Below are 14,387 nucleotides of genomic sequence, written 5' to 3'. Positions count from 1 at the left end.
ACGTTTTTGTTTACATTTTGTGGCCAGCTGATAAGAGAGCGCATGCGCAGTGCTTGCCAAACTGTACAATATGGCGCTTGGGCTTGCAATCAAATTTCGTGGCCCACCCCAGGGCGCAAAACATATGTGAGATTGCCAGCCAAAATCAATACTTTTCTCACAAGCAAGCAGGCGAACGGTGCAGAAATTGTTTTGCACAACAAATAAGCGAAAGGAACCCAAAAACATATACAATTAATTCAAGCTTTGCCAGCGCTGCTGCAACTGTCAAAAAGTTTCAGCGCCATTGGGAAAATGCACCCGTTTGAAATTTGAGGATTAAGTAAACGTGCGAACAAAACACAAGAGCACTTCCATTCGACGAGCACACAAAGTCGTAGAGCCATGGCCAAGCCACCCACAGACGCATCCGGCTTGGGCTATGCCTATCATCTGCCATCCGGCGGACTTTTGCTGCGCCTCAAGAACTCCCTGTCGCAGTTCAGCGATCTGTTCAGCGAGTTCAACAAATACATTTCACCTGCCTTCTTTCACGACCGCTGCGAGCGATCCGTCCATATGCGCATGTACTCCATGCACAAGCGGGAGTTCGTCATGGTCTTTCTCGGCTTCTTCACCTGCTTCGGCTTGGGCATCATCATTGGCCTGACCGGCCCGCCAATAACAACAACAGACGCACTCACCGCACAGCAGATACTGGCCAACACGACGCTGGCCAAGAGTAAAACGGTGCTGGCCACTGGGCCCTTTGCCATGAAATCGCCTCTGATGACAACCTATTCGCAGCAGATGTGGCTCATAGCCAAACTGGTCACCGATAACAACGATGGTGAGTGTTCAGTTCATGCAGCAATTCCCAGGTCACTCATTGTCTCTCTGCTTGCACAGATGAGCGCTACGACAAGAGCTTTCAGATCAGCGTCTCCATCGATGGCATCAACGAGCAGCACAAACCACTCAGCGTCCTGGGCACTAGCACCGCCCACAACCGCACGAGGCACTTGCTCTGTGTGCGCAACGACTGTGAGGAGTTCACCGTCATGCATCTCGGCTTTCTCGACTACGCCCACTACATCATCACGGTACGGTTCTTTGGACTCGAGTCGTTCCATCAGAAGTACAACATCAGGGCCATTACCTTCTATGTGAGTAGCTATAGCTATAGATCTCAATTGCAGGTATTATTTCTCTTATTTATTTAAATGATCTTTTATTTTTGCCAATATGAATTTATATTTATTATATCCTTCCTGAACCCATTGAAAACGGGAAATCAGTGTATAATGGTTTTGTTGAAATGTATGTAACAGGTAGAACAGATAGAACAGCACCCTCAATTTCACAGCACCCTTAAGGTCACTGACCTCTCAAGGTCACTGATCCCCCACACCTACAATTTTCAAAAACCTATTTTAGGTACTAGAGACTTGTGCCTTGAAATATACACACATTTTAATCATATGATCACGCTCTGAAAGTTTTATTAAGATTGTCTGTCTACAAAAGAAATATTATATAATAACTTGGCAGTTAGCAGAGCGCGTGTGTATGTATGTGCGCATAAAAGAAGTGCAGAATGATTAGAATATCAGTTTGGAGGGTTCTGGGTAACTCCTAGTCGAGCAGTTTCGACTAGAGCCTTCTTGTTATTAACGTATTAAGACTCATATTAATTTTAATAGTAATTATTTGTAATTATTTCATTATGACCAAATTGTTGAGCAAAATCACTCAAATGATTTTCTTGCAGTTCAAGACGTATAGCCCGGAGTTTACGCAGATTGAGATTTGGTTTAGATTCATCTTTCTGCTCTTCACGTTCATAGTCATCGTAAGTGAAGAAATACATAGATAATTTCACAGAGATAAACCCCATCTATCCTCCCCTCAGTGCTGGTATGCGCACACGCTGCGCAAGTATCCCGTCTATGACTGGTCCATTGAGCAGAAATGGATATCCGTGCTGCTGCCACTGCTGCTGCTCTACGATAGTGAGTATAGAGTAAACTAGATCTAGCTTAAACTCTGATTTCCTGTAATTGAACTCTTTAATGTAGATCCACTATTTCCGCTGATATTTTTGATGAATTCCTGGCTGCCTGGCATGCTGGACGCCGTTCTGCAGGCAACATTCCTCTGCGCCCTGCTCATGTTCTGGCTGTGCATCTACCACGGCCTGCGACAGAACGAGCGGCGCTTCGTTAGCTTCTACCTGGTCAAGATCATCGTGGTGCTGCCCATTTGGCTGTGCGCCATTGTCCTGGCCACCTGGGAGAAGTGCAACGAGCTGCGAGATCCCACATACAGCCACTTCGTAGACACCAAGAACTATAATGTGAGTGTAGCTGAGCTCCCAGTTGGATTACCTACAGACCTTATTATCCCCATATAATGCATTTTGCAGGGCCTTAAGATGTTCTTCTACATTGCCTGCTGCATGTATGTGCTGTATCTGGGCGTGCTCCTGCTGCGAGCCTATACCGAACTGCGCTCCATGCCCTACTTTGGTATGTTTTTATTAACAGTATACATATGAACACACATATACACTATACTTTCTTTTCTCTGCTCATATTTTATTCTCCCTTCTTTAATTTAATTATTATTCTTCGCTCTGATCATTTTTACTCTCTATGATCTCTCTCGCCTTGTTGGTTCTTCTCATCGAATTTCCAACATTTGTCTACCATTTGTCTTTTCTTATCATTTCTCTTCATTCTTCTTCTGTTTTGGTCTTCCATCGCTTATTACTTTTTCTATTCCTGTTCCTTTTCTTTCTCCCTTCGATTTTTGCACTCTCTTTTCCTTATTCTCTCATCTTCTCATTTCATCGACTTCTCCTCATTTCTCTTCTGCCTTTCTCCGCTCTTCCAGACATTCGGTTAAAGTTTCTCACGCTGCTGATGCTCTTTGTGCTGTCCATCTCCATAACGGTGACCACCTGTCGCTTCGGCTTTGGTATACTGGAGGACAACTTTGTGGCCTCGCTGAATACCACCTATCGGAGTTCGGCGCAGTTCATGTGCTTTTATGGACTGCTGAACTTCTACCTGTACACCATGGCGTATGTGTATTCGCCCGATGGCCGCTTCGCCCAGGCGGAATTGGCTGTGACCAAAGATAATCCAGCCATTTCCATGATTGACGATTCAGATGAGGATGTCGTCTACGGCTCCGACGAGGAGTCCCGTCGGCCACTCACCTCCGTTGGCGGTGCCGGCAAAAATGACTACGACAGCGATTAACATTGCTCGATCAGTCGCATCACATTTTAAACCCTAATTAATGTTCCATAATATGCGATCCAGACAGCGCAACATTATTGTATAAATAACTTATTCTACCGATTGCAGCGTTAACAATTCCCTTAACTAAACTAAACATGAAGTAAACTTAATTGGTAATTATCTAAATGTTTTTTATAATATACGAGTATGTACCATATGTATGTCAAGTTTCAAATCCCGATCCTTTCAACTGGTTGTACACCTATAAATGTAAACAATATATCTCCAAAGAGTAGATGTTTTAACCACGTTGTAGATACTTTAAATTGAGTACAAAAGAAAATATGGAGTTTGTGTTTTAATTCCGCGAAACAAAGTTTTGATTCCTTTCTTACTTCGATAGATTAAATTAAATTATAGATCCGGACTTGTTAGACTTCTCATATATGTATATAAATCTCGCAATTATAGCTCATATATGGTATATATTTCTATTCCAAATATGTAACCAAGCCCGGATTTAGTCACCGAACTTCATGCTGTAGCGCCACGCAAATTATAGAAGAAACTGAAGTTCGTCAGCGAAAGGATTACAAATATTTTACTAGATTGTTTATTACATAATTAACACATTTCGCCAGTTGAACTCAAAGCACACGAACGGCCGGCTTAGAAGGGCTCGTTGATGCCAATCTTTAACTTGGTCAGCAAACCAGTGTCACCCACATCCGCATTGTAGCCGGGGCGGTACTTCATGCCAGGCGCCTGGTGAAGACAAATCATGGGAGTTAGACTTTGGGTAAATTAAGCATAATTGGGTAATTAACTCACATTGTACCAGACATCACGCCAGACTTTGCCGTCTTCGGCGCTGCGCAAGAGTTCGGGCACATCGAAACGTGGCACATTGAAGTAGTTCATCAAGTCGGACTTCTCATTGCAGTACTTGATGCGCGCCTCGCACCACTCGGTCTCCAGCGGGAAACGCCAGTCGATCATTTTCTTGTTGTGCGGATCCGATTCGTATTGCTCGAAATTAATGCGCTCGATATCCTCCACCACAACCTCGGTTTCGCCGCCGGCTGACCAATCGTAGATGAGCAGCTCGGCATGACCAGCAATGTCCTTCAGATACTGCTGCTTGTATATGACCTCCAGATCGGTCAAGTACGCATTGGAAAACACTTTTGATTTCACCTCATGCTCCAAGTTGCGCGCTTTGATTTGCTTCTGGACGACATCGACGGGCACATCCAGATAGATAACCAAATGCGGCTTCAGCAACTCGCCGATGGTATTCTGGCGCACATCGTTGTAGACGGAGCGAGCGCCGCGAGAAATATAGCCTTGGCGGAACATGGCCTCCATGAAGACAAAGTCGGAGAAGGGACTGCGCTCTGTGACCACACCCTGGCCCGTGGACAAGATGTGCTGCAGCGCATCGACGTACTGCGAGAAGCGCAACATGTACATGCGAATCTGGAACGCAGCGGCCGAGGGATGTTTTGGATCCGCACAGAAGTTCTTAATGTCATAACTGCGGCAGCTGGGCGGCAGCTCTGGATCCAATTTACGCATATCATAGCCATATGGATTAATATAGATCAAATCCATATCAACAGCCGGATAATATTGCATATCCAGTTCTGCGGCCAGCTCCATGGCAAACTTTGTTTTGCCCGCCGCAATGGGACCCTCGACGCAAATCACTTTCGTGTTCTCATCGAAACGCTTCGTGGTCTTGTCGAAAATGGCGCTGAAGACATTGTACTTCTTCGTCTTGTACGGGTAGGGCGGCACTTTGGGACACCGTGGACCGCCACGCATCGTCCTTCCGGAGATATTGCACTTCTGCATGAAGGTGGCAGGCAATCCATTCGTCTGGGCCTGCAGCAGTGTGGCAGGGGCAGGGGCGGTTGAGCCACGGCCAACTAGCCGCACCAGGCCAACTCGAAACACGGCAGTCATGCTGTAGTCATAAAAAGCCCAGCATTAATTACAATATAAATAATAATTATTACCAATTTGTTGGCATTTTCTCCTGTCTGTTGTTACATCACACGAGCTTCAAAATACTTGGCTGCAATTTATGATTGCCAGCCTCAGTTAATCTAGTAATTGCCTTCTTTTGGCAAATCACGAATGGCAGTTCGGTTGCAGCTTTAGCAAAAACAATATTAATTGCTGATTCGCGTATCATTTACTCACTTTAAAAGCAAAAATCTAAAATCTATCCAATAACAATTTCGGCCTATGCAGCTGGTGTTGGTAAACGACAAACTGTGCAGAATTGTTCCACACTCTAAAGTGGGTTGACAGGGTTTCTCGATAGCAGTTTCAAATAATTATTTATACTTTTAGAATTTGCAAAGTACTTTTTTATACATGGGACTGTGATTTTATCGTCAAATCGAATTCATTATTTTATTCAGTTTCTACGTCCAGGTCGCTTTGCGAGTCCAGAAAATATACTTTTTTTTTAGATGTTGTGGCAGCCCTGTGCGTAACCTCGCTGCATTTCAAGACATTTGTTGGAGAGCTCACAATGTATTGGAAGAATATCAATTAAAAGTGCACGACAATTAGTATTTTAATATTCCAAGATTTTGTAACGCATCTTAAACATAAATACATGTAAGTTATAGCTTTTCCAACTGTGTATTTCGGCCACAATATGATTTGTGCGGCGTTACGCAACGGAGAATTCAAAAGATTTACGCGTGACACAGTTAAAGTAATTTTTTTATTTTAGCAATAATTTGAAATAAATCAATCAATATGGGGAACTCAGCTCTGTCCAGGGTCCAAATGGAGGGCATCAAGACGATGCCAGCCGAGCATGGCAAGCATATGGCCAATGCTGGCAAAGCACCGCCGCCCGAATGTCCTATGCATCAGAAACAGGGCGGCAATGAGTCGGCCTCTGCTGTGCCGCCACATCCTAAAATGCAGGCATCTGAGTGCCCCGTTCAGCACGACAATAGCGATGTCAATCCATTGAATATGATGCCCCCAGCGAACCAACAGCCGGCACCCGATCAACCCTTTCCTCTGCCCACAGATCGTCAGACTTCGACCATACCAAAGGTGACCGAGGATGGGAGCGTACAATTTTGGCAATATCCAAGCCAACAGATGTTCTGGAATGCAATGTTGCGCAAGGGCTGGCGCTGGAAAAATGAGGATGTCTCCCAGAAGGATATGGGCGACATAATACGCATTCACAACGCCAACAACGAGCAGGCCTGGCAAGAGGTACTTAAATGGGAGGCGCTACATGCAAAGGAGTGCGGCAATCCGCGCTTGAAGAGTTTCGGTGGCAAGGCCAAAGATTTCAGTCCACGTGCACGCTTCCGCAGCTGGCTTGGGTAAACAGCCGAAGACAATTATCTCTATCAACATTTTAATGTATTGTTTACTTCTAGTTATGAGTTGCCTTTCGATCGTCACGATTGGATTGTGGACCGTTGCGGCAAGGATGTGCGCTATGTCATTGACTACTATGATGGCGGCCTGGTTGACAAGGATTACCGCTTTGCTTTATTAGATGTGCGCCCGGCCATGGACTCCGTCGATAACGTTTGGGATCGCATGCGTGTCGCCTATATGCGCTGGAAATACGAATTATCAGAAAAATTCGGCAGCTCTGGCAATAGCAAAACAGCAACTGCTGGTAGCGAATAGGAAGCTTTTTAGGAGTGTACAAAATTGGTCTAAGTTATTAATGAATCCAAAAACTATGTTATAGGCTGCGCTGTATGCGTTCAAGTTCGGTGCTGCCATTGAAAAAATATATTACTTTTATTTGACATTAACAAGAAATTTAATATTTTATTTGGGTATGTAACAATATCTGGCTTCTACATATTATCACTAGTGATTTTATGCAATGAACTCGTACATATTCGTGTTACAGCTTTCGTGCTGTCGTGCAAACACGACACGCACCCATCCCAATCTCTCTGGACAAAAATTCCATTCTGAGAATGTCAAACTGTTAAACTGACAGTGTTGGGTAATCAGCCATTTTCGTTGTACGTATTTCGTTCTTGCAAGTGGAGCTGGTGATCGGTCGAACAGTCATAAATGTTGTCTGCTAGAATGCGTTTCGTGCAATATTTGCGTAAGGGTGATCTCGCCAAGCGCCTCGGTCTTTTGACCGACGATCACAAGTCTGTGGTTGAGTTAAGCGGCGTCGAAGGCGTGCCCTGTGATCTCAAGACTTTGATTACGCAAAACCCGAATCTGGCCGAGCTCGCCAAAAAGGCTGAAAAACAGCCGAAACTTCCACTGAACGATGACGTCACATTGCTGCCTCCATTGAGCGATCCGGGCAAAATTATTTGCATCGGCCTCAATTACCAAGACCACTGCGACGAGCAGAACAAGCCGGCTCCCAAGACGCCGATGTTCTTCAGCAAATACAACAACACGTTGGTGGGGCCAACTGATGATGTGATAGCGCACGAAGTGACGAATGTATGTGGTACAACATATGATTATGATTATGCCATCCATATATTTTCTGATTTATATTATCTTATCAGAAAATTGACTGGGAAGTGGAACTAGTGGTCGTCATTGGCAAGGTCGCCCGCCTAGTGCCCAAGGAGGAAGCATTCGACTATGTGTTTGGCTACACCATTGCCCAAGACATCTCGGCTCGGGACTGGCAAAAGGAGCGCAATGGTGGCCAATTTCTATTGGGCAAATCTATGGACACCTTCTGTCCCCTTGGCCCTGCCGTGGTGCATAAGAGCTTAATTAAGGATGTGTACGATTTGCCATTGAAGACGTGGATCAATGGCGTCGAGAAGCAAAATGGCAATACTGGCGATATGATCCACAAAATAGATGATGTCATCAACAGACTAACTCAGTGAGTAGCTCAGCAAACATGACTAATCCTCATGAGATTTAATCATTTAATGGCTAATCCGTGACAGGTCGATTACACTGCTGCCGGGCGACATCATTTTGACCGGCACACCAAAAGGTGTGGGCATGTATCGCAGCCCACCCGAGTATCTGAAAGCTGGAGATGTCATCAAGACAGAGATCGTTGGGCTGGGCACGATGACCAACCAAGTGGTGGCTCCATGCAAGCCAAATTAATTGTTGTTATTCAATGTTATGTAAAGTAAACAAGTGTTAAAAACATGTTATTAAATCATTTAGCAACTACACTTTAAATGTTTTCGATTTGGTTGCGAAGTATTCATCGCGTTTGTGGTACGGAGCATATGGGTCTTCGATATAATGCTTAGGCCGTCGCCAGTAGCTCGTCACCATCTTGTCCAGCAGCCAGCTCTGTGTGGCATTTGTAAAGACATGTTGACGTAGGCGACGGCGCAGCTCTGGGGACTTCTTAAACATCTTCTTATGGCGGCCAGAGTGTGTACGAATCCAGGCACCCCAATCCAGGCGCTTGAAGCGCTTCAGCACCGCCTTCACCGACTTGCGTTTGCCCTTGATGAGTGAGAACTTCGTGACGCTGCGAGCGGGCAATGCGTCAAGCACAGCTGGCTGTAATAACGTCGGTGTTAGGCTGCAAGCAGGTAGTAAACTTCTTTTGCTCTGAGCAGGAGAAGCCGCAGCAATCAAATGACCAAAAAAGTTCCTTTGGGTTTGCTGCAGCGCTAACGCCGGCTGAGCGCGGCAGACACTGCGCAATGCTGTTGAAATCTTATAATTAATGATCACGCAATGAATACATGCTTATGCATCTGTTCAACTTACCACCTGCAACCAGCGAACGTAGCATTTCTGTATTGTCTTTAATTGATCAAAATAATGTCCAAATTTTCTTATGGAACGCTGTCGCGTAACAGCCTCTGGCTCTGTCCAATCAGCTGTTGGAGAGTAACACATGCTTGGTATTAGGCATTCACACTTTACGGCGACGCAGTGCGCTCATTTTAAAACACAGTTTTTTATACTTCATTTACATTGAATTTTGATTATTATTTGTAAAATAGTATAAATTGAGTCAAATTAAAGTTAGAAATTTATGTTGATTTAATACTACTTACACGCATCAACGGCTATCCATTACTGCACGAATGGAAAAGGCTGGCAGCAATCGTTTGCCATTCTTTTGTAAACGTGCATATAACGTCGACGGCCAGCGAGCTAGCCAGTATTTGTCGTTGGAGAGAAATTGGGCAGGAAAATTATTCTCGCCGCCGGTTAGAGTCTGCGGTACGCACCATCGGAGCAAATTAACGAAATTCTGTGGCTACATCATGTACAGACTAGCAGCAATTGAGTGCAAGAGTGCGATGCAGGTAATAAATGTGACTAAAATCATGTGAAAATCAATCGTGTCAGTGACGTCGGTGCCACCCGATCGCCCCGCAATCGCCCACAAACAAAGTCAATTGCAAAAATATACAAGAGTGCTTGTGTGTTATGTCATCTACCAAATGCAAAAAATGTCCAAAATTCCAGCAAGACCGCATTTGTTGACCATTGATATGTGTTTCCCGTTGCCAATTACAATCGTTCAATTATATCTTTTTAGCGCACGCTTCCTCAAACCAGCAGCAGACAATACAGCAGTAATAACAACAGAAGTCACAGTGGTAATGGACAACAGCAAAATCAACAACAGCAGGAACAGCATCAGCAGCAACGGCAACGGCAGAGAGGCAGCCTGCCCCCGCCTCCCAATGCACGCGAAGCAGGCTTCGGCAAAGTGATGGTTCTATTGAGCCCACTGGCTGCAGTCGGCGGCGTCATCACCTATTCCAAGTGAGTCTCCAATCAGATTCCTTGGCCTGTCAGGTTAATTTCTGCACGTGTGTTTGTAATTGCAGGTACGACAATGATTTCCGCAAGATGGTTGAGAAGAATGTGCCCGGCGCCGAAGCGGTGATCAAAGTGGCACTGCAGGAAGAGCCGCCATTCCAGGGAATCACCAAAAGTGTTAACGACCAAATCGATAGTATAAAATCGACTTTTACTAGTGTTTCGGATACGGTTAGCTCCGCTTCCAATAAAGTAACCGGATTCTTTGGCGGCAAAAAGGATCCACCCGTGCAGGCTGCATCGAAACCAAACGAAACCGCGGTACAGAAAACAGATAAACTGAAATCAGCTGCTGCTCCAGCTCAGCCAGCTGCCCAGAAGGAAACGAAAATTGCCACCAAGTCGGACGTAACTCCGCCACCGCCAAAACCAGCTGCGCCTCAACCTCAACCATTGCCACACGAAGTCGTGGAGCTAGAGAAGGCCATTGAGCTGTCGGCCCAGTTGGCAATCAAGGAGTACAATTCTGCTATTGGAGTTCTTAAGTGGTGCGTATTTATAAATAAATATTTATATTTATATATTATTTATATTATAAATAAATATTTACAGTTTCAACGATGATGTTCGTCGCGTGGTCGACAAGGCAGTGGAGCATGGGGAGAACTCGCTGTGGACAACACTCAAGAACCGAGCAAGTGCAAGAGACTCGGCCGTACAGGTGGCAGAGCGTGCGGCTCGCGAGGCACAGGAAAAGATTGGTGAGTGTGGATCGACAACAAAAACAAAAAATAAAACCATTTGATGCGATTTCATTTCAGAGCGCTGTCAAATCGCATTGAGTAAGGCGGCCAATGCGAAAAACCAGGAGAAGGTGGAGCAAGTGCGAGACAAGATTCAGAAACTTGTGGCGCATATAAATAAAGTCAAGGATGAGCTGTACCGACAGAAGGACACAGCAAGCGTATCAGATAAATATTGGCGTAGTGTAGAACAGGCACGTAACTATTTTATTGATGAAATCGAGTCGATTTTCCCTGGCATCAATCTGGCTGAGAAGAAGTTGAACCTATCGAAAGAGGATCTGGATTTGTTCATACTGCATGCCTATTCGCATGTGGTGGCCTACCAAAAGGAGCTGCAGCGCCTGCAAACCGACGGCGAATTGCGTCTGAAGCGTGCCATTGATTCGTTGCGTGGCGACAATAGCTCGGAGGCTTTGCGTGCTCAGCTCGACTACCACTTGGAGGCTGAGAAGCGCAAGCTAGCGGTGGAAAATCAAAAGAAGATATTCCAAATCCATGCCGAAGCGGACAAGCAACTGCGTTTGCAGCTGAAGAAACAAACCGAAGCCCATACAGATCACATTAAGGACATCGTCGCGCAGCGAGAAAGCGATTTGACGCGCGCTTTCCAGCGTGAAATGGACGATAAATTGGCTGCTGAAAAGGCCAACTACAAGCTCCAACTGGCTGCTATGCTTGGCAAGCTACGCGGAATGGATGCTGCACTGGCTGGTACGTAAGCATTTCAATAGTTTAGTTAGACTGTTATTTTTATTATATTATGCATAAGCTTTATGTGTCAATCGGGTATCTAAGGGTTTTAGCAGTTATTTATTATTACTTTAAATATGATCTTGGCTAGCATTTTAATATTTTAAATGTATTACTCTCATATAAATGCTGCTTGTGTAGAAATAGAGGACAAGTTCGCAGGTATATTCCCCAAGCTAACAATTTATATTCATATGAAAAGTGTGTTTTTGCTTAAAATTAATGATAATTTTTAATCTTGATCATAGAACGCGCTGAAACTGAGCGTTCTGCTAACCAAGCGCAAGCTTTATGGGCTGCCTGCCAAGCCCTCTGGGCTTCTGTACGCACTGCCACGCCCGGTGTCCACTACAAGGATAAGCTGAGGCCACTCAAGAACGAGATCAATGCAATTGCCAAGGTGGCTGGTAAGTGGAATTGATAATGGATTCGATCGACTTTGTTATTTCATGACTCACAATTGCCTTTCAGAGGGCGACGAATTGGTAATTGCTGTGCTGGAGAACATGCCAAAGGAGGCTCAGGAGCGTGGCGTATTCCCGGAGGATGCGCTACGTGAGCGGTTCCTGAACGTTGAGCGCATTGCGCGACGTCTAGCAATGGTGCCAGAGAATGGAGGAAGCATACCCATTTATTTCCTCTCATTTCTGCAATCCCTTTTCATTTTACGGCCAGATAATCCAGTTTCGAGCGATGAGCTAGAGAACAAGCCTTTTGATTATAGCAAGTTGGACACCTATGACATATTGAATAGAGCCAGGTGAGCCAAATCGCAAATTATCTAATGGTATCTATAATCTAAGCTATCTGCTTTGATATTTGATAGGTACCATGTGGACCGTGGTGATTTCCTGCAGGCGCTTAAATACTTAAACCTGCTACAGGGCGCTCCTCGCGAAGTGGCCAACGATTGGATGAAGGAGACTCGCCTCATGCTCGAGACACAGCAGGCAGCAAATACTTTGATGGCGCACGCCGCTGCAAGCGGTTTGATGTATTTGTAAACTATGTTCCCCACAACGTCGACCGTTTAGTTTATCTCCGATTTGTTTTAATTATAACCCAAAAAAAAAAAATGCACTTCTTTAAAACATAGATTGTCAGATTTTGTTTTAGATTCAATTATACAAATTACAAATATAGAAGAGGCCTGTAAACTGAAATCTAATATGACTATGTAATTTGAACTTAAGGGTTTACGACTTTATTTCACACTGTTTCCCATAATTTAAAAATAAGGATTTACGACTTTATTTCTCATTTTTCCCAGCTTTTGTATTTCACTCTCGACCATATCGCCGGGCTTCAGATAGCTTGACGGATTGCGATAAGCCCCAGCGCCGGCAGGTGTACCGGTTAAAATAATGTCGCCCGGACAGAGCGTCATAAATCTAAATGGAATCGAATGTTAATTGCACTGAAATATCAATAGCCTTCGGTTGACTTACTGGGATAATCTATGTATGAGGTAGTCTATTTTGAAGATCATATTCTTTGTGTTACCGCACTGACGCTCCTCACCATTGACAATCGTCTTGATCCACAGATTATTGACATCGGGTACATGACTCTTATGGACGATGATTGGCCCCAGTGGACAGAACGTGTCCAATGACTTACCTAACATGGTTTGGCCACCGAGAAATACATTCCAGTCACGCGCGTTAATATCCTGGGCAATCATATAACCAAAAACACAGCTCATAGCAGCGACACGCGAGACGTGGCGGCATTTCTTGCCAATTACCACGGCTAGCTCGCAGCCATAATCGATGCGCTGCAAATGGGCGAATGAGAGATAGTTAATTAGAGCATATTAAACATATTTGTGATAAACCCACCTTGGCTATTTGATGAGCACGGATATTATCGAGCGCACCCGTAATGGAGGTGCCGAATTTAACAAAAAACTCTGGTGCCTTGGGCACTTTAATGTTGCGCTCGTTGCAGCTGTCATAGTAGTTGCAACCGACGCCAATAATTTTACCTGGCGAATCAATGGGCGGCAGGAGACGCAGGTCGGGCTTGACATCCTCAACATCCATATATTTGGCACTTTCCATCAGACTTTTCATACAATATTTCTGGTGTATAAAGCTGAGCATGTCTGGCGCGGCACACGTTTTGCCGGACAATTCAATCATTTTGGAGCCATTTTCGGACACCATGCCGAGGCGCTTGTCGGTGTCGCCAGCACGTACATATTGCATAAAGCGGCATTTTGGAATGTAGAAGTCGCTGTTGTAGGCGGATTTGATTTGCTCTAACGGATTGCCTCTCAGATGCTCCAGTCCGAAGCGCTCCAATGATGAGGCCTTTGCATGCAAACGAGCAAATCCGAGCCTGTTACGCAGCAAAGAGACTGCAGATTTCATTATTTGTCTTTCATGTATTTGTCTTATTATAAACGATGGGGTAATTTTGAAGAAGTGCAAACTCTTGTATCTAAAAGAAATTCCAAATGTTTCGCTTTCAATATATTTACTTCCAAATAATTGGATTAGTCCATTTTTTGTTTTGAAATGTAAGTCTTGGGTGCGTTCCTGTAAGTGAATGCTGTTCTTGACGGTTTTGATTAAGCTGGATTTGAATCTGAGTTTAAAAGGAAATGGAGAGCTATTTCATATGAGTCTATCGGCACTTATCGATATATTGATTAATATGGTAACGAATAATTTTGTTACTTCTGAGCTATTTATTTATGCAAAAATTGATGTAATAGAAATATAAAAACAATTATTTGTACAAAGCAACAAAAATGCTATCTAATTGAATATTTTTTAGTTTTATTTTAAATTTTATTATGTGGGCTTTGACAGGTGTGGCAACTGTGACTTTGTGCCGTTAAGTAATT

The 14,387-nt window shown here is 44.3% G+C and overlaps 7 protein-coding genes across 8 annotated transcripts; 4 read left to right on the top strand and 3 right to left on the bottom strand.

Annotated features, from left to right (window-relative positions):
• Nucleotides 1–129: 129 nt before the first annotated feature.
• Nucleotides 130–3,444, top strand: LOC6574823 (transmembrane protein 181). The gene is made up of 7 exons (XM_002000815.4): nucleotides 130–829; nucleotides 889–1,145; nucleotides 1,751–1,831; nucleotides 1,892–1,991; nucleotides 2,058–2,335; nucleotides 2,405–2,507; nucleotides 2,875–3,444. The coding sequence occupies exons 1-7, from the start codon at nucleotides 385–387 to the stop codon at nucleotides 3,243–3,245; spliced, it is 1,635 nt and encodes a 544-aa protein (XP_002000851.1). The 5' UTR covers nucleotides 130–384; the 3' UTR covers nucleotides 3,246–3,444.
• A 361-nt stretch (nucleotides 3,445–3,805) lies between these two features.
• On the bottom strand, nucleotides 3,806–5,541 carry LOC6574822 (NADH dehydrogenase [ubiquinone] 1 alpha subcomplex subunit 10, mitochondrial). The gene is made up of 3 exons (XM_002000814.4): nucleotides 5,436–5,541; nucleotides 4,059–5,196; nucleotides 3,806–3,992 (listed from the first exon to the last, which is right to left on the bottom strand). The coding sequence occupies exons 2-3, from the start codon at nucleotides 5,193–5,195 to the stop codon at nucleotides 3,897–3,899; spliced, it is 1,233 nt and encodes a 410-aa protein (XP_002000850.1). The 5' UTR covers nucleotide 5,196; nucleotides 5,436–5,541; the 3' UTR covers nucleotides 3,806–3,896.
• Nucleotides 5,542–5,646: 105 nt separating this feature from the next.
• LOC6574821 (holocytochrome c-type synthase) lies at nucleotides 5,647–7,049 on the top strand. Its single transcript, XM_002000813.4, has 3 exons — nucleotides 5,647–5,861; nucleotides 5,980–6,595; nucleotides 6,653–7,049. The coding sequence occupies exons 2-3, from the start codon at nucleotides 6,006–6,008 to the stop codon at nucleotides 6,909–6,911; spliced, it is 849 nt and encodes a 282-aa protein (XP_002000849.1). The 5' UTR covers nucleotides 5,647–5,861; nucleotides 5,980–6,005; the 3' UTR covers nucleotides 6,912–7,049.
• A 197-nt stretch (nucleotides 7,050–7,246) lies between these two features.
• On the top strand, nucleotides 7,247–8,413 carry LOC6574820 (fumarylacetoacetate hydrolase domain-containing protein 2). Its single transcript, XM_002000812.4, has 3 exons — nucleotides 7,247–7,706; nucleotides 7,775–8,106; nucleotides 8,174–8,413. Exons 1-3 carry the CDS (start codon nucleotides 7,314–7,316, stop codon nucleotides 8,340–8,342), a joined length of 894 nt encoding a protein of 297 aa, XP_002000848.1. The 5' UTR covers nucleotides 7,247–7,313; the 3' UTR covers nucleotides 8,343–8,413.
• On the bottom strand, nucleotides 8,364–9,096 carry LOC6574819 (39S ribosomal protein L35, mitochondrial). The gene is made up of 2 exons (XM_002000811.4): nucleotides 8,967–9,096; nucleotides 8,364–8,902 (listed from the first exon to the last, which is right to left on the bottom strand). The coding sequence occupies exons 1-2, from the start codon at nucleotides 8,989–8,991 to the stop codon at nucleotides 8,409–8,411; spliced, it is 519 nt and encodes a 172-aa protein (XP_002000847.1). The 5' UTR covers nucleotides 8,992–9,096; the 3' UTR covers nucleotides 8,364–8,408.
• A 93-nt stretch (nucleotides 9,097–9,189) lies between these two features.
• On the top strand, nucleotides 9,190–12,696 carry LOC6574818 (MICOS complex subunit Mic60). 2 transcript variants are annotated; one of them, XM_015167663.3, is made up of 9 exons: nucleotides 9,190–9,514; nucleotides 9,751–9,980; nucleotides 10,046–10,525; nucleotides 10,590–10,738; nucleotides 10,799–11,494; nucleotides 11,675–11,695; nucleotides 11,782–11,940; nucleotides 12,005–12,293; nucleotides 12,360–12,696. In XM_015167663.3, the coding sequence occupies exons 1-9, from the start codon at nucleotides 9,290–9,292 to the stop codon at nucleotides 12,535–12,537; spliced, it is 2,427 nt and encodes an 808-aa protein (XP_015023149.1). In that variant the 5' UTR covers nucleotides 9,190–9,289; the 3' UTR covers nucleotides 12,538–12,696. The 2 variants fall into 2 exon arrangements, with proteins under 2 accessions (XP_015023149.1, XP_002000846.2); XM_002000810.4 differs by lacking the exon at nucleotides 11,675–11,695.
• An 18-nt stretch (nucleotides 12,697–12,714) lies between these two features.
• LOC6574817 (fumarylacetoacetate hydrolase domain-containing protein 2A) lies at nucleotides 12,715–14,324 on the bottom strand. The gene is made up of 3 exons (XM_002000809.4): nucleotides 13,375–14,324; nucleotides 12,982–13,310; nucleotides 12,715–12,924 (listed from the first exon to the last, which is right to left on the bottom strand). Exons 1-3 carry the CDS (start codon nucleotides 13,906–13,908, stop codon nucleotides 12,762–12,764), a joined length of 1,026 nt encoding a protein of 341 aa, XP_002000845.1. The 5' UTR covers nucleotides 13,909–14,324; the 3' UTR covers nucleotides 12,715–12,761.
• Nucleotides 14,325–14,387: the final 63 nt, after the last annotated feature.

The sequence above is a fragment of the Drosophila mojavensis genome, unplaced genomic scaffold, assembly GCF_018153725.1.
Source record: "Drosophila mojavensis isolate 15081-1352.22 unplaced genomic scaffold, ASM1815372v1 contig_231, whole genome shotgun sequence".
Classification (NCBI taxonomy): domain Eukaryota; kingdom Metazoa; phylum Arthropoda; class Insecta; order Diptera; family Drosophilidae; genus Drosophila; species Drosophila mojavensis.
This window is presented reverse-complemented; position numbering and strand designations above follow the sequence as displayed.

Excerpts from the sequence above, each read along its gene's own strand:
- LOC6574823 (XM_002000815.4), top strand. The coding sequence starts at position 385 with ATGGCCAAGCCACCCACAGACGCATCCGGCTTGGGCTATGCCTATCAT. Across the intron at positions 830-888 it reads GGTCACCGATAACAACGATG|ATGAGCGCTACGACAAGAGC; the intron begins GTGAGTGTTCAG and ends CTGCTTGCACAG. Across the intron at positions 1,992-2,057 it reads ACTGCTGCTGCTCTACGATA|ATCCACTATTTCCGCTGATA; the intron begins GTGAGTATAGAG and ends TCTTTAATGTAG.
- LOC6574822 (XM_002000814.4), bottom strand. The coding sequence starts at position 5,195 with ATGACTGCCGTGTTTCGAGTTGGCCTGGTGCGGCTAGTTGGCCGTGGC. Across the intron at positions 3,993-4,058 it reads GGCGTGATGTCTGGTACAAT|GCGCCTGGCATGAAGTACCG; the intron begins GTGAGTTAATTA and ends TGTCTTCACCAG.
- LOC6574821 (XM_002000813.4), top strand. The coding sequence starts at position 6,006 with ATGGGGAACTCAGCTCTGTCCAGGGTCCAAATGGAGGGCATCAAGACG. Across the intron at positions 6,596-6,652 it reads CGCTTCCGCAGCTGGCTTGG|TTATGAGTTGCCTTTCGATC; the intron begins GTAAACAGCCGA and ends GTTTACTTCTAG.
- LOC6574820 (XM_002000812.4), top strand. The coding sequence starts at position 7,314 with ATGTTGTCTGCTAGAATGCGTTTCGTGCAATATTTGCGTAAGGGTGAT. Across the intron at positions 7,707-7,774 it reads TAGCGCACGAAGTGACGAAT|AAAATTGACTGGGAAGTGGA; the intron begins GTATGTGGTACA and ends TTATCTTATCAG. Across the intron at positions 8,107-8,173 it reads GTCATCAACAGACTAACTCA|GTCGATTACACTGCTGCCGG; the intron begins GTGAGTAGCTCA and ends AATCCGTGACAG.
- LOC6574819 (XM_002000811.4), bottom strand. The coding sequence starts at position 8,991 with ATGCTACGTTCGCTGGTTGCAGGTG. Across the intron at positions 8,903-8,966 it reads ACGTTCGCTGGTTGCAGGTG|CATTGCGCAGTGTCTGCCGC; the intron begins GTAAGTTGAACA and ends AGATTTCAACAG.
- LOC6574818 (XM_015167663.3), top strand. The coding sequence starts at position 9,290 with ATGGAAAAGGCTGGCAGCAATCGTTTGCCATTCTTTTGTAAACGTGCA. Across the intron at positions 9,981-10,045 it reads GGCGTCATCACCTATTCCAA|GTACGACAATGATTTCCGCA; the intron begins GTGAGTCTCCAA and ends TTGTAATTGCAG. Across the intron at positions 11,941-12,004 it reads TGCAATTGCCAAGGTGGCTG|AGGGCGACGAATTGGTAATT; the intron begins GTAAGTGGAATT and ends ATTGCCTTTCAG.
- LOC6574817 (XM_002000809.4), bottom strand. The coding sequence starts at position 13,908 with ATGAAATCTGCAGTCTCTTTGCTGCGTAACAGGCTCGGATTTGCTCGT. Across the intron at positions 13,311-13,374 it reads GTGCTCATCAAATAGCCAAG|CGCATCGATTATGGCTGCGA; the intron begins GTGGGTTTATCA and ends GCCCATTTGCAG. Across the intron at positions 12,925-12,981 it reads CTCATACATAGATTATCCCA|ATTTATGACGCTCTGTCCGG; the intron begins GTAAGTCAACCG and ends GATTCCATTTAG.